Source organism: Pestalotiopsis fici (genome assembly GCF_000516985.1).
Source record: "Pestalotiopsis fici W106-1 unplaced genomic scaffold PFICI_Scf_7, whole genome shotgun sequence".
Taxonomy (NCBI): Eukaryota; Fungi; Ascomycota; class Sordariomycetes; order Amphisphaeriales; family Sporocadaceae; genus Pestalotiopsis; species Pestalotiopsis fici.
The window spans coordinates 2507996-2528310 of NW_006917097.1; the positions used below are offsets into that span (position 1 = coordinate 2507996).

At 47.7% G+C, this 20315-nt stretch overlaps 6 protein-coding genes across 6 annotated transcripts; 4 read left to right on the forward strand and 2 right to left on the reverse strand.

The window, feature by feature from the left end:
• Window positions 1–332: 332 nt before the first annotated feature.
• PFICI_10399 (uncharacterized protein) lies at window positions 333–2027 on the forward strand (the record flags this gene model as incomplete). The annotated part of the gene is made up of 4 exons (XM_007838980.1): window positions 333–1093; window positions 1173–1236; window positions 1291–1637; window positions 1715–2027. 4 exons carry the CDS (start codon window positions 333–335, stop codon window positions 2025–2027), a joined length of 1485 nt encoding a protein of 494 aa, XP_007837171.1.
• A 119-nt stretch (window positions 2028–2146) lies between these two features.
• PFICI_10400 (uncharacterized protein) lies at window positions 2147–2989 on the reverse strand (the record flags this gene model as incomplete). Its single annotated transcript, XM_007838981.1, has 1 exon — window positions 2147–2989. One exon carries the CDS (start codon window positions 2987–2989, stop codon window positions 2147–2149), a length of 843 nt encoding a protein of 280 aa, XP_007837172.1.
• Window positions 2990–3467: 478 nt separating this feature from the next.
• PFICI_10401 (uncharacterized protein) lies at window positions 3468–6395 on the reverse strand (the record flags this gene model as incomplete). The annotated part of the gene is made up of 3 exons (XM_007838982.1): window positions 3468–4699; window positions 4750–5930; window positions 6037–6395. The coding sequence occupies 3 exons, from the start codon at window positions 6393–6395 to the stop codon at window positions 3468–3470; spliced, it is 2772 nt and encodes a 923-aa protein (XP_007837173.1).
• Window positions 6396–7358: 963 nt separating this feature from the next.
• On the forward strand, window positions 7359–8842 carry PFICI_10402 (uncharacterized protein; the record flags this gene model as incomplete). The annotated part of the gene is made up of 5 exons (XM_007838983.1): window positions 7359–7917; window positions 7968–8137; window positions 8206–8499; window positions 8561–8701; window positions 8750–8842. 5 exons carry the CDS (start codon window positions 7359–7361, stop codon window positions 8840–8842), a joined length of 1257 nt encoding a protein of 418 aa, XP_007837174.1.
• A 2848-nt stretch (window positions 8843–11690) lies between these two features.
• Window positions 11691–13412, forward strand: PFICI_10403 (uncharacterized protein; the record flags this gene model as incomplete). Its single annotated transcript, XM_007838984.1, has 6 exons — window positions 11691–11834; window positions 11906–11942; window positions 12074–12306; window positions 12400–12623; window positions 12700–12830; window positions 12919–13412. 6 exons carry the CDS (start codon window positions 11691–11693, stop codon window positions 13410–13412), a joined length of 1263 nt encoding a protein of 420 aa, XP_007837175.1.
• Window positions 13413–15348: 1936 nt separating this feature from the next.
• PFICI_10404 (uncharacterized protein) lies at window positions 15349–17193 on the forward strand (the record flags this gene model as incomplete). The annotated part of the gene is made up of 3 exons (XM_007838985.1): window positions 15349–15884; window positions 15962–16168; window positions 16224–17193. The coding sequence occupies 3 exons, from the start codon at window positions 15349–15351 to the stop codon at window positions 17191–17193; spliced, it is 1713 nt and encodes a 570-aa protein (XP_007837176.1).
• Between the last annotated feature and the right edge of the window lie 3122 nt (window positions 17194–20315).

The window sequence follows — 20315 nt, forward strand, 5'->3', positions numbered from 1 at the left end:
CATAATTCCTACTTCAGTCTGATTGGTGCCATCGCCTGTCATTATAGTCTGGATTCGCGATCTTTGTCTCCATTGGACATATCGGCTGAAGAAAATACAACGGCCTCATTACAACGTGTAATTTTGTGGATACAAGTTGCCTAGACACGACATGGCCTCTTGACGCCGAATGAGACTCACATATAAGAACGAGAATGGAGCCAATACTCTCAATCTCGTAACATATCAAAATACCAAAGCACAAAACTTTCCTAACTCGGCTCTTTCATGATCTCAAGATAAACCTATTCCAACCTCGACAACCGTTCATTGACATTCTATATATATTCACCATGTCTTTAACCGTAGACCTCAGCAGCCCCACGACATCTAAACATGGACTTCATCAGAACATTTCCCCAAGTTCCCCATCCGGAATAAACGTGCTCATCGTGGGCGCGGGCCCCGTCGGAGTTTACACGGCGCTCTGCTGCTGGCGAAAGGGCCATAATGTCCGCATTATCGAGCGCAGCCCCGTTGCAAGAACCCAGGGGGACTTCTTCACCATTACGCAGCAGATCATTAGCCACATTCAAACCTGGCCCGACCTGGTCGAGGAGAATGAGCGCATCGCCGTCGACCCGTGGGTCCTGTACTCCAAGATTAATGGCGACGTCATCTCGGGCCCCGAGGCTTTCAACTGGAAGCCAAGAACCGCTGCCGTCGTCCAGGATGATCAACAAGGCGAAACCCCGAGACGCATGTATCGGCACCATCGACCCAAGTTTTTGCAAATGTTGATCTCGCAGCTCGAGAGGGTCGGCATCAAAATCGAATATGGATGCCGCGTCACCGAGTACTATGAGAACAAAGGTGTCGGTGGAGTTGTTCTGGATGACGGGCGGAAGATGGAGGCCGATGTCGTTGTTGCTGCAGATGGTATTGGGACCAAATCCCACAAGCTAGTCAACAACCACGACGTTAGGGCTCGGAGCAGTGGATGGGCATCTTTCCGGGCTGCGTTTCCCGTAGAGCGCATCGCCGAGGATAAGGAACTTGATGAGGGACTCGCGATCCTGGACAACGGGCATCCCCTCGTTCGGATGATGCATGGGTAAGCATTTTCTTTTCTCCCTTCTCTCTTCGTCCGGCACTATGAAATGTTGAGCAGCGCTGAGCACAAGCAAATCAAGACCAGGAGTACACATGATTATCCTTAGAACCAATGACATTGTAAGCTGGGGTATTATGCACAAAGTAGGTTCCCAACTCACAATCTCATTCTGGCTACTCGAACTCACGCGCATGCAGGACGACGGCGGAGCCCAAGAATCTTGGCAGCAGACGGTCAAGGTCGATACCGTACTAGACTGTCTGTCCAAGGTCCCAGACGTTCCGGATTTTGTCAAGAGACTGATCAAGGCCACGCCCGAGGACGGCATCGTGGACTGGAAGCTGATGCTCAGGAACCCTCAGCCCATCATCACCTCACCCCTCGGCCGGCTAGTTCAAGCCGGTGATGCTGCGCACACGTACCTGCCTAGCTCTGGCAGCGGTGCGAATCAGGGCATCGAGGACGCGATATACCTGGCCACCTGTCTGGAGTTGGGGGGCAAGGAGAATGTTCAATGGGCCACGCGGGTCCATAACAAGCTGCGGTACGTTTCCCCAATTATAAAAGACCTTGCAAGAGTAGAGCTGCCAAACTGACGTGTTTCTCGGTGGTTTCCATTAGCTTCGAGAGGGTCTCGTGCTGCCAAAAGGTCGGCTTCATCAATTTTGCGCGGCGCAACAACAAGGACGCCCAGGCCGTGTCGCGCGATCCGAGCAAGATTAAGACGGAGCAAGGCCAATGGATGTGGCGTCACGAACCGGAAAAGTACGCTTACGATAACTACCACCCGGCACTAGAGCATTTGCAAAATGGGGCCGAATTCGCCAACACGAATATCCCACGAGGCCATGTCCATGAAGACTGGACCGTCGATGAGCTGATGGCCAAGATTGAAAAGGGGGAGCCGATTGAGTTTGATGGTGACTGGTCTTGAAAGGGTCCGTCTCTTGAATCTCGGACTCTGGTTTGATTTTAATTTAGCTGTACGCTCATAGACTCACCCCTCTTATTTTTCCGGGAAGGAATTGCGACATAGTGATGACATACATGAATTCATAGATTTCGAGACTGTATTTTCCATCCGTCCCCAGCTTGTAGCAGCTTTTGTTTACTCGACTCGTCACCTTTGAGCTCAAAATCCAGCCAGTTGACAGTAGCCATGGCAAACAAGCCTCCCGACTCTTCATAAAAGGTACCCAAGTGTCCCGTGGGCAAGCTGGCAAAATACGCTGGAATGCCCTTGGGTATCAGCTTCCAGTCGCGACCCGCATTCTTGAAAAGCACATCCCTCTCGTCGCCGACGAAATAGTACACCGAGGCCGCCAGACCACTGACGAGCGCCAGATCCCGGGTACGGCGGCGCATGAGACCCGAGTTGAAGATGCCAAGGCTCTTGACCGCCGGGTTATCACGCAAGGTGCTGGCAGCAATATACGTGTGAATTGCACCTTTACTCTGGCCCGCCAGCGCAATCTTGGCGCCGTCTATGTGGTCCCGAATGTCTTTCACGTCGTCGCCGGATACTGAAGTCTGGGTAGCCCAGCGGATTGCCTGCAGCTGTCCCGTCTCATCCGTCATCCCCAGGCCAGTCGGTGTACCATTGGCAATGACAATGTATCCGTGCGACGCAATCTCGCGCAGAAAGTCGCCAAACATGAGACCCCATGACAGGCCAAAGCCATTGGCCCATACCAGCAGAGGCAGCTTCTCACCGGGAGACAGGTTCGCCGGCGAAAAGATGGTGTGAGTCGGCAAGTCAGGCGCGACGTGGTGATGTGCTGGAGCTCGCGGACCGTTCCCGCCCAGAGGAAATGGTTCACGTCGGTACTTGATCCATCGCCCAGCCACTTTATAGCTCGCGGCAAGGAAATCCAGGATGATGGCAAGAGACCACATCTTGCGTACACATTACTGTCAATGCTTGCAAGGAGAGAGGGGGCCGGAGTCATGAAGCACCTCGAATATACTAGATTGTTTTCTGAGTAAAATGTCGGGTATACAAGTGGCGTAGGCGGACAAGGTGCAAGGGTGGTGACCGGTCGGCGTGGGTCCCAATTGAGACGCCAGGACCGACATGACGTCGCCTCCAGCACTGGCTCTTTCTTATCGACGATACAGCTGATCAGTTGTACTTGAGAACACGTTGTGTCGCTTTAGCGAAAGCTGCTTCAGATTTCATATGAGAAAACTACCAATTTGAAGTAATAGAGTAAAGTGCCCGAGTATTCCGAGCTTGCTTCATCCAAGTTTGCTCAATGGTATCATTTCTGGGAGCGCCAGATCTTGGTCAAAGTATTTCCACTATGATTAAATGACACATGTGTGCAAGGTCTTATAGTCAAATCGCATTCTTGTTCATTATAGTATTCTCGACTTAAATAGCCGACACAGTGCCAAAGATGTCCGCTTCTCTTAAAGAACCAGCTCTCCAATCATAGACTCCTGAATAAAATGAGCTGTCGACATGCGAGGCCTTCCACAAGAGGTTTCTTCCACTGTACGGAATTATTTCCTTGACTTCCTCGCTGCTCCATGGATTACAATAGCTGGCTCGACAAACGCCGTCTGCGCCCTCTTCGTTTCCCCTGCATGCTCTCAAGTCCAATACCTGACATCCATCAAGGTGTTTTGACAGGATCAACACGAAGCCTTTGCTCAGCTGGAGTTGATACAGTGGGTCCAGCCTGTCACTCGGCAATGCGTAGGTACGGTTTGTCGTCGGTGATTGCGACGGCTGGTCCCAGACGTTGACGAATATGGTATCCCTAGATCCATACTTGAGGTCACGCTTTGATGTCCAGATAGTCACGACTCGATCGTATTCCGTGCTTAAGGCCATGCCTACTGGAATGTGCCTACCAGAGTCAAAATGAGTGAGGAGGGGCCCAGAGGAGACACGGTCGATCGATGGATTGATAGAAGTCTTTGAATCGAAATTAATTTTGGCGACATAACAGTGCTTTTCTTCGCAGAGATAAGCAATATCAGTACCTCTCTCATTGACTGCGAATACAATTATTCGGGGCTGATGAAACGGATAATCCTTGAGACTTCTATCGGGTGGGATGTAAATGGTGGAACGCCAAACTTTGGTGGTCCATTTCTTTGTCAACATCTCAAGCTCCCCATCATTGGTAACAGACAGCACGCAGAGATTGTTGAAGAGCCTGGGGTAATGTACTCCCTTTGAACTCCACCATTGCTTCTTCATTCCCACATCGTATAGCTCATACGCGGCTTCGGTGGATGAATATAGCAAAACGTAGAGGTGAACATCATTGAAAGCGGCTTCCTCGTTCTTGATGATCTGAACCATGTCCGGCTTTGTAAGTCCGAAACGCTTGCGTTTGAACCCGCGGCCTTTTTGGGCATTTTGTCTTAGGTCCCAGACGGAGATAGTTCTGTCCTGCTGGACGAATGCACCATAAACGCCGTCCTGGCTAAGACCCATGGCAATGACAGGATTGGTGCCTTTCGTAATAGTTCCCAAATCGCCAGACTTGATGGTGGATATTGAGCAGGACTCTGTTCGACTAGGCCAAAATAGCGGGCTGCTCTGCGAGCCCGAGACACTGCTCACGATATGTTTGATTTTGGATGCATGACCTGGTTCATCTGAGTAGAGCCCAAAACTAGCATGGAGTTTCTGACATTACCTTGTGAAGATGGCGGGAATGCTTGAACCTGTTCCGGTTCCGTCGTCGTCAGGAGGGGATGGGGGGTACGCCGTTCTTCGTGAGAGGCCTCGGTGGGTACAGTAGTTGGCTGTCTCCCAGTCTTTTGATGATCCGCATCTTGCAGCCCTTGGTTTGAAACATTAGAATATGCGATAGAGACATTTGGACCAGTTGTATGTCTGTCCTCTATCCCACGTGGGCGTGATGGAGGGGACCGCTCCTCCTTAGTATCACCATGATGCGGACTTTCATCGCCAGTAATCTGGTTACGAAACTCTTCATGATCGTCATCCTGGTCATAATTTGGACTATAACCACGACCTTCATCATCATCATTTTCTTCATCTTCTTCGCCGAAATAGTGATCGTCAGAATATTGATCTTCTTCATAGTCGTGATTTTCTCCATCGTCATAATCTGGACTGTAACCACTACCCTCGTCATCGTCATGACCCTCATCGTCATCACCATCTTCGTAAGGATAATGATCGTAGCCGCCGTCATAGTCGCGATATTCATCATTGTCATAATCTGGAGTATGAATGCGAGTTGCATCATAATTGTGGCCCAATCGAGGTTCGTCCACTATTTTGGATAGTTGACTTGAACTTTCGGCATTCACTTGGGAATTTTCGATCGCTCCGACGCGGATCTTGCCTGTTGAGGCGCTGTGAAAGTGAGCAACAGACTCCTTTGATGTTTGTGTTTCTTCTCCGTGTTGGACTGGCTCCTCTAGTGCTTGCAATCTTTCTTGTAGTAACTTATCCGGGGCATTCTGAGGCGATATCTGGAGTGCCGGGCCTTCATCACCAATAGAATGATCTGATGTTGCTTTATTCAAGAGTGCCGTATCCTTTTCTTCGATCGCTGGAGCCAGTACCGGATGTATCGAAGGGCCGACTTCTGGTGACGGTGGATCTGACTCGTGCCCCGTTTCATCTTTGATCTCGTTTTCATCGTCGTCCAGTGCATCGTACACGGTGGCAGCGTATGTGGTCAGAGAATCGAGATATCCCTGTATGACAAAGTCGCGATCTGACAAGGGTAGCCTCTCCTTCAATCTTTCGATCTCGTCTAGAATCTGTGCAGTATCTTGCTTGATCTCTACAACATCTTCTCTGATTACACCAGTGTCTTCCTTGACGGCTTTGGTGATGGAGCTGTATACTCATCAGAGATGTGACACAATGGGCTTTGATTGATTTCACTCGCATATTGACCATTTCCAAAGCCAGACTGAGAGCACTTCTATGTGCTTCGAGAGACTGTTTCAGACTCGCGACTTCTTTTTTGCGGTCCAATACCCATTTGATGGCACCGACGCGGCTTTTACGCAGATCTGTGAGGACCTGCTCGACTTTTGTTGAGACATCGCCACAGTTATGAATTATACTCAGAATTTGGGCTCGAAGCGATTCTGAAAGAAGCAGCTCGCTGTTCTGGTCGGCAGTGTCTTCCTGGAGAAGCTCCAGGACAATCTTTAACTCGGACAGCTCCCGATTTACCGAGGTCAAATCTCCTCGAGCTTCGCGGCATTCACGGATGAAGGTGGTGATTGCAATGCTGGTTTTCGCGACGACGGTGATCAATGCAAGACTTGATGTCGTTATTGACAGAGGATCCATGGCCGTGATTGGCTACAAGGTAAAAAGAGACTCGTTGTCTCGAAAAATTAGCCAGCCGGCGGGCGCAAACCAACAGTGCTGGATCGACTCTCTTGTAGTCTTGGACTGCCGGTGAGTTGTACCAAATAGGCATTTTCAGCTCTCCTTGGTGGCGCATAAAGCTGTGAGACGATTGGTTAAGTGAGCATCCCCAGACCTCTGCCCCCATGCTTGCCCAGCCGCTCCCTCGTACCGTTGCAGAGCCTCGGGGCGCAGTCAGCTACGTATCCTGGTTGCATCGGCCCTCCAAGTCGAAGGATTGCATTTTATCCATGAGGTTCAATGGACAAGTGCAGCTCGGTGCCTTGCTCGCATTGTCCTCGGCGTCGCTGCATGTTTCTCGGGGGTAGTAAATATAGCTGCCAGCAAAGCCTGAGAACTGCGTGCAGAGGCAGGCTTTGAAGGGCTGCTGTTTGTTGCCAATGCCTGACAGACTGATGCATTGCTGCTGGCATTGCCTCCGACTTGTATGACAGCTCCGGATGCGGCTCTGGGATATCTTTCACGAGAGGTTCAGCTTTGAAGCACCGACACAGCGATATAAGGCACTGTTTCCAGCTGCAGGCGAAGATGTTGAAGTGGTATGAGTACCTTAATGTATTGCTTATATCACGGCGTCCCTGTGGTAAGGGCCCATAGGAGGTGCCAGTAGTAGTGGCTACTGATGGAATGGGGATTGGGTTGCCTAAAAGTGTGGGGCGCGTCGCGAGTCTAGCGCTGGAAATCTTGGACGCGACTGCTGTTCTATTGCTGATTGATGTACAGAGTACTGTACCTTACATACCTGCTACGACACTACCGTACCTCCTACTTTGTACATGCCTCCATACATTTCAGCGCTGAGGTCTATTTTCTGCACCTCCTGCCAGAACTCACCTGATATTACTTGTACATGTCCAAATCTCAATATTCAATTCCATCAACATGCGGAGGTCCTCGCGATTGAGCTCTTCAGGCACTAAAAGTCGCTATTTTGAAGATGACGTCGATGAGTCCGAGGATTCGTTGGCCCCACCCAACAAGAAGAAGCAGACCCCAAAGCGCAATATGAAAGCTAAGCAGGTCGACTCAAGCTCCGATGAGCTCCAAGTGGATGAAGTTAGTGAGGATGAAGCTACCGAGGATGAAGACGATTCAGAGGTTGTCCAAGTCAAGAAAAGGGGCCGAGGGCGACCACCCAAGCCCCAACCCAAAGCCAAACCCAACTCCAAGAAGAGGCCAGCAGGTAATGCCAATGATGCTGAAACTCCACGCAAAAAGGGTCGCGGTCGACCACCGCTAAAGAAGGAAAAGCCTCAATCAGAGGATGAAGAGGTCTTGGACGATGATAGTGACGATGATGAGTCCCCTCGTGTCGAGTTCATCCCGCTTCCCCAACTGCGCGACACCGGTGGCGTTGAATATGAACCAGAATTTGTCCATCCCAACACCATGGCATTCTTGAAGGATCTCAAGGCAAACAACAAGAGGTCGTGGCTCAAGAGTAAGCTCGTCATCAACCCATGGAGGACGTTTTCGCTGACATGATTCTAGTGCGAGACCCCGAGTATCGTCGATCTCTCAAAGACTGGGAGGCTTTTGTCGAGACACTCACGGAGAAAATCATCGAAGCCGATGAAACCATTCCTGAGCTTCCTTTGAGAGATGTCATCTTTCGAATATATCGAGATATTCGCTTCTCCAAGGATCCTACTCCATACAAAGTAAGTTCCCCCAACTCCCATCGTAGCACTTTTTTCTTCTTGGTCAGGAGTTGACTCTGGGTTGAAAGCCGCATTACTCTGCTGCGTGGTCGCGAACTGGCCGTAAAGGTCCGTACGCTTGTTATTATGTACACTGCGAGCCAGGGTCTTGTTTTGTGGGTGGTGGCCTCTGGCATCCTGATAAGGATGCCCTCGCAAAACTGCGCGCCAATGTGGATGAGCGGCCACATAGGCTACGGCGTATTCTCATGAACCCTGAATTTAGAAGCGCTTTCCTTCCAAAGGCCAAGAATGACGAAGCTTCTGTCATTTCGGCATTCTGCGAGTCCAATAAGGAAAACGCCTTGAAGATCCGGCCTCAGGTATGTTGATTACAAAATATCCAACATGACCATTGGTACACTAACAAACTTGGGCCGCCAGGGGTTTAACCCAGAACATCGTGACATTGAGCTATTGAAGCTGCGCAATTATACTGTGGGTCGCAAGATCAAGGATTCGGACCTTACTAGCAGCGATGCCCAAGAGAAGATCATGGCCATCATCTCTCCAATGGTTGAATACGTACGCGGATATGCACAACCCTTCACACCAATGGCTGACATACCGCAGGTCACCTTTCTGAACAATGTCGTTATGCCGGACCCTGATTTTGACTCGGACTCGGAAGGAGAAGGTCAAGGCACTGAACTAGACGGAGAATAAACAATCCAAGTGCTGTTACTGTACGGTATGGGTGGGTAAAATGGATGATCATCTTCGGCAGATGACAATAAACCCCCTTTTTTTCTCAATTCGGGATCAGCGTTTGTACACACGACTACCGCGGGCTTTTCCACCAGTTTTCCGTCAATGCTAGCCTCGTATAAAAGAAAACATTACTGGAGATGTACCAATCTCTCGGGAGCCAATTGTGGAATACTAATCATAGGTCCATTACCTATTCACGGCATCGACTAAGGTGGCGCATGCTTCGAATCAGATGCCCCTGATCCTCAAGACGCTGGCAACAGACAATTAGTCTAAGTGTCTGACAGGACAGCAACATGGCATTCAATTTTGTGTATGTCAAACAGGGGTGTGCTGTTATAGGCTGCACACAAGGAAAGTTCCGAACTAGAGTCTGGTCGATCGAGGCAGCTCGTACCAGCCTAACGGTTCTCGGAAGCAATCTTTGGTGCAACGTTTGCCCTAGCTGTCGTACATCTGTCACCTCATTTCGTGGTTCAGGTAGACTGTGCGTCGACAAGCCTAGAAGCCAATAGCATTACTCCATGTTGCGTACGCAGCGGATCTTCCGTCAAGTCGCTTTCTATTGGAAAGAAACACTAGAGGATTTCCCATCTTGGCGGGCCACTCAGACCCGCACGTCTTGGTCAAAGGAGGCCGAAAAGTTCGTTGACCTCCACTACCCGAGCACCAAACCAACTGCCCGACACGATCTGAAATTTGTTTCGACGCCGTCTACGCTTACTCGGGAGACTTTACCAAACTCGTAGCAAGGCCAATATGATCTCAATTATTTTGAACAAGTATGAAAAAGCTTCTTTGTTCACGCCATATCAAGTTCTCAAGAAGCTCGTACTCGACGGTGAATGAAGCGATGGGATCATGAAAGCCGTACCCATTGGGCACTACACTCTAGCATAACAATACTGCACCTACATAATACAGAAGGATGCGCTTTGGTCAGGCTAGACATCAAACGGCACCGTTCTAGCCAAGCAGCGAATCGACTCTTATCGGAAGGTTTCCCGGTAGCTTGCTGGGCTGGTTTCCTTATGGGGATTCAGCGATCAACGATAGTAATTGGTCGAGTCATGATTATATAACAAGGCAATGACGAGTAGTCTGCTGGCTAGCGCGAGGACCCTTAACCGATATTTTTGCGGTGACTGGTTTACGCGTCGGGCTAGGCCCCGGATAAAGTTTGCTGGACGCAGACGCGTCGTAGTGACCTTTGACTGCTTGAGGACTTGGTTTTCACGCCGTTCACCTGCTCCAACGGGCGCCGGAACCATCTCCCGGAGGGACCAAGCTGACTCGGATCGTTATGAATCCGTACTATGGCAGGCCAGTACGAATGGTCCTTGAAGGGCCGACTCCATCCCGCAAACCAAAGCTGCAACGGCTCTTCTGGCACCTGCAGACTGTCATCAGGTCGGCAAAGTTCCCAGCGAAGCGGGAAGCGAGAGCCGCGTCATGCAGTTACCTGCCGAGTCATCTCTGATAGAACTTGACTCTCTATTCTGGGTGCTTTCCAGGCGTCTCGCGCCCATGCATAGGAGAAGTCAGATTTCTTCTTCTTAGTGTAGGGGGCAATCCTGCCGTCGTTACTCAGCAATTATGCATGGCACCAACAGTCCCCCGATCTGACCTAGACGGATCATTTAGAGATTAACAATGTGTCCAGAACTTGCATCTCGAGGCAATAATCATCTGAGTTGCCCAAATAGGATAATTGCCCTGATGAGACTCTCCATTTATCCTCGAGAACAACAAAATGACTGGCTCTCTTGGTGGGGGACCAAGTATAACCTATAATCATGAAGCACCACAATTCATCTCTTCCAACCAACACGGTATTGTGAGAGGCCTCGAGTATACAAGGCATTCCCGGGTTACACAAGGATTGCTTGCTTTTGCATGTCTCTCTCGGCCGTGTTCAACTCGACTGTGGTCGCAAGAACCCCCGAGCCGAGCTGTCGAGTCAATCTCGCTGCATGCAGATCCTCCTTGGATAAGCATAGTGGGAGTTCTGGTGGCTGAATACCCGGTTTCCCAATGCCTTGGACAGGAGAGGGGCACCAGGCACTTGAGAGGATCTCCCTCGATCGGCTGGCATGCCTAGCGCCAGATCTCCCTCCTGGATCTTTTCGCTCCCCTTTTCCTCCTGCTAGTAGTGGCATCCTATGGAAAATCTGGGGGAGAATTCTCGTTAGTGGATTGTAGAGGCCTACGGCTTCGGAAAAGCTCTTAACGCAAGAGCCTTGGCAATGAAATTGATCGTGCAGATGTCTCGACTAGACGACTGTTAGCCATGGCACCGTGTCGCGCGAGTGTCCGGCTAAGCATCGCAAGCCGAAGTTTAAACTGCTAGTTCCTGTCTCGTTGCATGAAATGATATTCGAACGTGTGAGAAAGAGTGAAAAAGGTCCCACGACGATGAATCTCGAAAATGTAAGTACCATTTGATGACAGACCAGTAGTGTTCTTCCCTCTCTCTATCATTTTCGAGTCAGAAAATAGGGACGTTTAGCACCCGCAGGTTGGACCAGACTAGGAGATACAGAGTACGGAGTGTGGGAGTACTACGCATGCGCCACACCCGATAGGACATGTCCCAAATGGTCCCTTTCTATAGCCCGTTTTCTACCACACTGAACATTGCTATATATCACGGTGTCGTCTGAATGTGACCAAGCCCGTCTGGGTCCCTGCTTTCTTTGCGTACGACACTCTTTTAAAACCCACCGAAACGTCAAATCGAAAGAAACAAGGAAGAAAGAGGCCGCAGTGAAAAATAAAGAAGAGAAGGGAAAAAGTCGCGGCCATGGTGTCCAAGCAGTCGGCCGAGTGGGCGGTCCTAATCATTACATTCATTTTTGCCAGCATTGCCATTTTCCTTCGTTTGCACAGTCGTCACTTGACAAAGGCATATTTCTGGTGGGACGATGCATTTGCCATTTGCTGTTATGTGAGTTTACCGTCTGGACCATGCAATGCAGAATGCAGAAATGGATTTCTAACATTTGGCAAACAATACAGGTTGTCGCTATAGCCTGGCTCATCATATGTCCAATATGTAGGTTTTCTTCCTCTTCTCTGCCCCAATACAAAAAAAGAAAAAAAATTCCCCGAATCCATCTTTCCAATCATATATAATACATGGCTTGATAACCAGAATTTTGCTGACATGTGTCGTTACTCAAATAGGGCTGAGCAAAGGCTTGGGCGTGCACATTGAGGAGGTGACATGGCTCACCCAGGCCGAAACGTTGTACTGGAACAAATTGTTGCTCTACATTGCCGAGCTCTTTTACGCCTTTGCCTTGTTCTTTGGCAAGATGTCGATTCTCTGCTTTTACTGGCGCCTCTTTTCCGTCACCGACATCAAGATTCCCATCATTGTGCTCATGGCTTGTTCCATCATTTGGATCACTATTAGAGTAAGCAGACTGCCCCAAGCTCAGAGTTCTTGTCCACCGACCTATGGAAAATACAAGGATCGATGTGCTGACGATTTACGGCCCTTTTCATAGACCTTCCTTGGTATCTTCCACTGCACGCCCGTCCAGGCCTTCTGGCTCGATATTCCCGGCTCCTACTGCGCCATCAACGACAAGCAGTTCTTCTTTGGCAGTATCTTGGCCCACGTGTGTCTCGACATCGCCATCCTGGCACTCCCCATCATTCAGGTCCGCAAGCTGCACTTGCCCAAGCTGCAGAGGGTTGGTATTATTGCCATGTTCATGTTTGGTATCTTGTAAGTTCGCTTCTGCACGCCCTGGAGATTTAACCAAAAGCTCTTGGAACTCATCAGCTGATTTGTTTTGGATTAGCATTTGTGTCGCTGCCGTCGGTATTATCATCACTTCCGTGAACTTTGATGCTGCGAGCATCGATCTCTCATGGAACATTACCGATATTGTAATCTGGGCCACCGTTGAGGTCAACTTGGTCACGGTTTCTTGTAAGCACCCTTGACACACTCCCTATCTTGGCAACATTATCATTTTTTTTTTCTTTTTTGGATTCCATTTGCTGACTCACAGCACCAGCCTGTCTCCCAACTGTGCGCCCGGCCTTTACCTTCTTCTTTGGCCGCTTCCTGCCCCGATCGACGCTGCGGTCCGGCTCCAACACGTACGGCCTCAGCAACAAGCCCGGCCACCACCAAAAGTCAATGAAGCTCTCGACCATGCCGGGCAAGCGGGGATCCGACCAGGACGAGGACAGCTCGACCTACCAGCTGGCCGACTCGGTGCACGGCGGCGACAGCCACAGCGACTTTGAGGCCCACGCCCTCGACCGCCACAAGGGCACCCGCACCATCATCACGGGCGTGCACCGCGACGGCGGTCGCAGCTCCAGCGACGACGAGGGCGGCGCCGCCCGCAGCCCCAACATTGGCGGCAACGGCAACGGCATCACCGTCACCAGCGAGACCATGGTCCGCGTTACCAACGTCCCCGGCGGCAACACCGGCACCAACCGGGTCTCCAGCCCCGACTACACTTCTCGGTCTCCCCTCGATGAGAGGTCTTTGCCGTGAAAGGACGTGCAAGACCGGGAGATAGAGAGTTGAAGACAGTCAAAGACATCACCACCACCGCCGTCGTCCTGTGCCAATACAAATTATTTGTACTTGATCTGGCCACCCCCAGCATAACAAAGCCAATATTCCTGCCCAAGCGGGAATATAGGAGCATTATCATGACGCATATGAGTGCTGTTATACCCCCCTCCCAATTATTCGATACCTCTAGCCGTATCAATGTTGGAGTGCCAAAGGGCCGTGATCCCCAAGTTTCGCGCCCTATAGAGGCAATTTTCTTTTTTTTCCTCCCTCCTTTTTTTTTCACACTTTTTGAATTACTAGATACTGAAAGCGATATACACATGATCTGCTCTGAGCTCCTTGTTCCTGAGAGGAGCAGATGTGCAAATAATTAGGAACATCCCGATGGGGCACGAGGAAGAACGACAGTACTCCCGCCCCACGACTTTGTAGTATAGATTAGTATCAACACACAACAATCTTACACTTCAGTAATCAGTCTGTGGGGCATTATTGGGTCACATTCGTTCCTGCATATGCATCTGACCTGACCCAGTTGCCACAGTGGTGCAATGTGCAACAGCCCATTTTGCACCAAACAAGTCGCTGATAAGTGCGATGAGTGACGCGATTGGCAGGGCTAAGTGAAGCACTAAACGTGCTATACGGCAAGCCGAATTCTGCACACTATAGTATAGTCGTTGAGTAGGTCGATGATCGCCAACAAAAAGAGCGGAGCCCAACTAAATCGACACTCGGTCCCCCGCAATCGAGCTGTCCCATCATCACTCCACCTAATCGGTGTTGCAGCAGCGGTCGGATCGCATCCGCAATGAAGATCTGCTCAAGACGAGTAAGGACGGTTTGATATAGAGCGACGCTTTGCGACCAAGCGGATTGTTTCGATTTCCATTGACTTGTCGACGATCATTCATGCATACTCCTTGTCCCCCAATGACTATCTAGTGTAGGGAATTTGTGCTGTCACTGCGACTACAGACTGAAGGGGTCGAATCAACAAACCACAAGTAACACCCGCCTTGGAATCATGAAGACGGTGACGACAATGTAAAATTATATGGATTTGCATACTCGAGGCAAGAAATCGGATGCCACCAAGGGAGAGAGACAACACTATGAATTTCTAACACTGCGATATATCGCTTCATGATCCTAAGATCTGATTGGGAAAGGGGGGGAATATATAGAAATAAATCAAAAGTATTCATCCTTTCCATTCTTCTTCATGATCAGAGAATAGTCGCTTCCGCTTTTGGTCCACTGTCTAGGTCATAGATGCAGAATGATGCGCAATTCGCATAAAAAGTTCACCAACTGATGATAGCCTCACCTATATCTTTAACTCTTGAACTAGAATCGCTACTGCACTTTACGTCATCTTACCTGTTGTTGATTGTGAAAGATGGAATCGATTGTAATCTTCATCTTAATCCTTTTTTTTTTGCATTGGTTGCACGCCACCCATTAGCAAGGTTCATACCCTGCCTGCGCCGTAGGAATGCCGCATTCTGAGACCGACGCCGAACTCCGACTTCCAATACCGAATCCCCCGGAGCTGAAGCTCCCCGCCAACTTCTGCTGATTTGGCACGTTTTACAGGCAGCCGTATTTTTTTCGACCTCTCGATGAGAAATGAAATCGACGCGACAAACGAATAAGATCACTTGGTTTCCCTTGAATCACAACGCAATTGTGTACATCCAAGTGATCATTGGTCCTGGCTGGCGTGCCGGCGTGGGGGGGATTTTCACTCCGAAAGGCTGACGGGCAAAAAAACATCTGCATCTCCGGCAAGGAATTCAGATCATATAACTTGGCAGCCCGCACCTCGGGGCACTTACAGAAGAGTTGGTCTCTTTTCCTTTTTCTTGGAAAATCGGCAATTCAACCCGAATAAAACAAAGGAATCATGGGGCTTCTTCAAAACAGCAGCAGTAGCAGCAGCACCGTCAATGGCGCCGACGAGAGCTCACCTCTGCTTGGCAATCAAGGCGAAGACAATGGCAAGGCAACCAGCGCACCAACATTGCCGTCGTCTGCCGCCCAGCCCGGACGACCATGGCAGCGCCGCAAGCGCACCATGTCGCGGGCCTCGATCGCCAGCAGCCTGGCGGCGCTGCCCAAGGTCCACGACCCGCACAGGATTGTGGCCATCATGTGCGTGCTCATCTTTTTCGGCTCGTCGTCGGGCGGCTTCACGGGCATCACCATGACGCGCATCCTGGAGGACCGTTTCTGCCGCGAGTACTACTATGGCGCCACGCAGTCTCTGGGCGGCGGCGGCGGCGGCGGCGACGACGACGCGTCGTTCCAGCCCATTGACGAGGACTTGTGCAAGGTCGATGTGATTCAGTCCCGGCTGGCCTACCTAGTGGCCGTGCACTCGTTTATTGAAGCTGCCGTTGGCTGTGTGGTGGCCATGCCATGGGGTTTTGTCGCTGATCGGTATGTTTGTCTGTTCAAGTTCCTCGTCATTTTTCTTGGGGGGGTTGGGTTTGTTCGTCCATGCTAAATTGTTCCAGAGTCGGTCGACGACCTGTTTGGGCTCTGGCTCTTTTTGGCATGATCCTCATGAGTCTCTGGCAAATGGCCGTTGTATATTTTAGCAGCGCGCTGCCCATACGCCTGTATTGGCTCGCACCGCTTGGCTTAATTGTCGGCGGTGGCAACGCAGTCTTGAACGCCGCCGTCTGCGGAATGCTGGTCGACGTTTTACCCGAAGCAGATCGGTAAGTTTGGTTCAACGCTCTTCCGGAAGAGTGCAAGACTAACACAAATATCTAGAGCCATAAGTATCATGCGTATCCACGTCGCTAGCATGTTTGGCAACCTGGTCTCGCCTGCATTGGCCTCGATTCTCATGCCACACACGGGTCCATGGCCATTGGTATGGTTCTCGCTGGTGCTCATTTCCATACCAATTGTCGGCATTCTTTTCGTACCCGAGACTCTCTCCACTAAGCCCGACGTGGGCACCGACACTCCAGCAACGGCGGAGACTGAAGAGCAAGACGCAGACGCGACATTTTCTGCGCGGCTGTCACGGTCTCTAGCCGAGCTCAAGGACTCACTACCCATGCTGCAAACCCCGTCCGTGGTCTTTCTCCTGCTCACTGCGGCCGTCACCGTCATGCCCGTCTTCTACTCGACAGCATCCTTCATGGCCCAGTTCGTGTCCAAGCGGTACCACATCCACCTCGCGTACACGGGCTACGTACAGGCAGCGTACGGCGCGGCGCACGTGCTCGTCATACTCGTCGCCATCCCGTGGCTATCCGAGTGGTCGCTGCGGCCAACGGCGCCGCGCTGGCTGCGTATGGCCGACGAGAGACGGCGCGACCTGGCCTTTATGCGCTGGTCCTTTGCGCCGCTGATTGCCGGCCCCGTCATCATGGCTTTGTCGACGTCGCTGCCGGCCTTTGTCTGCGGTCTGCTGGTCATGTCGCTCGGCTCCGGCGCCGGGAGCTACGTCACCAGCGCGCTGACGTTTTACGTGGGCCCCGAGGAGCGCACGCGGGCCTTTAGCTTGATGGGCGTCATGCAGATTGTCGGGAGCCTGTACGCAATGCCCATGCTGGCCGGGCTCTTTGCCGCCGGTATGAAGGCTGGGGGACTTGGGATTGGATTGCCCTATCTAGGCGTCGCTGCACTGTGCAGTCTTGGTGTAGTGTTGCTCGCTTTTGTACGTCTCAGCGAGACAAAAGACCGTGAAGAGGCGGCGGATGGGCCGCAGTCCGAAGATGGAACTATATAGACTTGGAGTCATAGATTGGAGTTCATGCTAAATCGTATGTAAAATTATTACAGGCTAGTATCAGAATATAATGCCAATGCAAATGCATTTACAGCATGCCTAGGCTTACCATTGGCACATCAAATACAATCACACCAAAAGCATTTTTTTTTCTGGAATTTGCCCCGTCTCATATGCTCCATCCACCATATCAAGCCGAGCCCAGCAAATGCCAAGCAGAAAAGCTGACCCAACAACACATGACATCCCACCCAACACTGCTGACGGCCGGATGCTCATACACTGCGACTATCAGTGAGGGCAAATTGCCATTTTTGGTAATTTTGGCCCCTAAAAAGGCTGTCTCAGGAGGGTTTTCCCTCTCCCGAGGAGGGCCGATAAGGGCCGATAAGAGCCGCAAAGGCATTTTGGAGGGCAATTAGAGGGACCCCCTGATTTTGGAGGGTATTTTAAGGGCGTCGGGAGGGATAATCCCTTTAAGCGCGATAAAGGCGGGTGTCTAGTGCTATTATATAGCGTTAAAAAGGGTATTTAAAATTAATACAAATAGATTTAGCTTTAAATCTGTTTATCTATATAATTATAATATTTATTAGGTATAATAGATTAATAATTAAAAGTTAAGCGTAATTATTTATTTAGGCGTTTTATTTTTATTTTGCGGCGCTGCCCTCCCCCGATTATAGCGGGCTAGGGGCGTATTAATTAATTATAGTAGTCGGTGCCCGCCGTAAGGTAAAATTAAGCGCATAAAATGGGATTTCCTAAATATAGCGTAATCGCATTTTATAAATCGTATTTTAAAATCTAATAAAATGCGAAAATAGCTATAAAAAAATAATAAATAAGTAATATTATTTATTAGATAAATAGCTTAATATTTAATTATTATTATTGTTATTATGGCGTTAGCGGGCTAGATTAGCGTTTGCCGCGATTATATATTATAATATATTAATTAATTAAGATAAACCTTTTTTTTAACGTATAATTAGGCCTGGCTAGCTAGATTACGCGTTTTTAAGGAAGCTTTTTTTATTTAATTAGTATTATATTTAAAGTATATTATTATATATTTAGGTATACCTTTATTTATTGCTATTAAAAAGCCTAGTTAGCTTATTAATATATAAAATAAAATATAAAATTAAATTAATTTAAGTTAATTATTACCGATAATTACCCGGGCCGCAAATTAAGCCCGGGAAATAAACCTAAAATTAATTTTATAATATTATAATTATAAATTTATATAAAAAGCTAATGCAAATAGGCTATTTATATAAAATATATAATTATAAACCTTGTTTATATTAATATGTTTTCGAGTATTAAAAGCATATAATTAGGCGTTTTTATTCGACGCTTAAAAAATAAATATTAAGCATTTAATTAGCGTCGCCTAAAAAATAAAGTGATAATGCCGAACGTTAAGCAAAAAAGGTTAAGGATTATTATAAAAAAACCCGCGATATTTATTTATAATAAAGTGATTTAAACTTTTTGCTAATTTTTTATTATAGTTTTTTTTAATTTTAGCAATATTAATATTTAATATTTAAATTAAAATAGCTGATTATAGCTTTTTTTAATATGGCGCGGGGATTAGATTTAAATGATTTTTTAATAAATTATAACCTATTATTTGTTTTTTTTAATTAACCTTTTTTTAAAGATACCGTAAAGGCCTCGAGTTTATAGCGGAGTTAAAGAAAAAAAGGCAGGAAAGTAAGGCTATTACCGCTTAACGGGTAAATAAATTATACTGTTTAAAACCCGAAAAAAGGATTATTAAAATTATAAAAAGCGAAAAAAAAAGAAATCGGAGGAGGAACGCGCCGCCGTAGCTAGTAAAAAGGGCGAGCTAAAAAATAAATCGGCGATTTACGAGTAAAGACGATTTTTAACTAAAAACCGCAAAAAAAAAGGCTAAAAAGGGCAAAATTGCCACCGGGTCTAAAGATTCCGAGGACGCCGCCGCTTTTTATTTTACGATTAAGCCTTAAAATAAGCTATATACGCTTTTTTATTAGGCTAAAAAATAGCTATAAAATCCGGATATGCCGCTATATTAAAAAAATATTATTAAGCTTAAAAAGCTTTTTAAAAAAACCGAACGGAAAGTATATATTATCCGTAAAAAAATCGCGTTTACGATTAAAAAGCTACGGCGAATTAAAGCTAACGTTATAAAAATTAAAAGAGCATTAACGATTTATTAAAATTTTTGCGAATAATAATATATAAATTTATTCCGCTATTTTCCCGTTAGGCTATTATATAAAAGGCTAGCAAAATAAATACTAGCCGCCGCGCGGTATATATAAAAAATAAGAATAAGTTTAATTATTACGTAGTTGGTTTTTTATTATAAATTAATTTAAATGGCTAGGATAGATTAATTTAAATTAATTTGGCTAATTTAAGCTTAATAGGGGACGGAAGCGGTAATATTAGCAGGGATTTGCAGATAACCTTCCGAATCGACCTGCGATTATATATTTAAAATAAATAGATTATATGTTTATACGGATTCTAAGTTTTTATTTTTCCTTTTATTATATATATAAATATATATTTTTTTAATATAAATTATTGTTCGGCTATTTTTAGGGCCCTAAATCCGGCTCGGGAAATCCGATAGCTCCGTTTTTATTTTATTTAATAAGTTTTAACGCTAAAACTAATATTTTTTATTATATTTATTTTAATAGCTGTTTATAATTTTTTATTTAAAAAAAAATATAAAAAGCTTTATGTTTTAAATGGCAGATATAGCTTAATATTACCTAGGCATTATATAAACTAAAATTTACCTTTCGTTTATATATATAGCTTAATTAAATTGAAATTTTCTTTTTATTATCGCTATAATCTAAAAGACTCGTTTCGCTTTTTATTTTAAATTCGGCTTTAAAATTATGCGCTTTAATAATTTCCGATTATACGTCCCCGGACCTTAATAGCAATATATTCCGGTCCGCCCTGGTTCGTGGTTTTCTCGTATACCCGTCCCTTTATTATTATACTTTATAGTATTCCAGGTGTACGGCCACATTTCTTAGCGTGGCGTAGCTGACTAATTATACGGCTATATTCGAGTAAAATCGGGCCCGATCGTT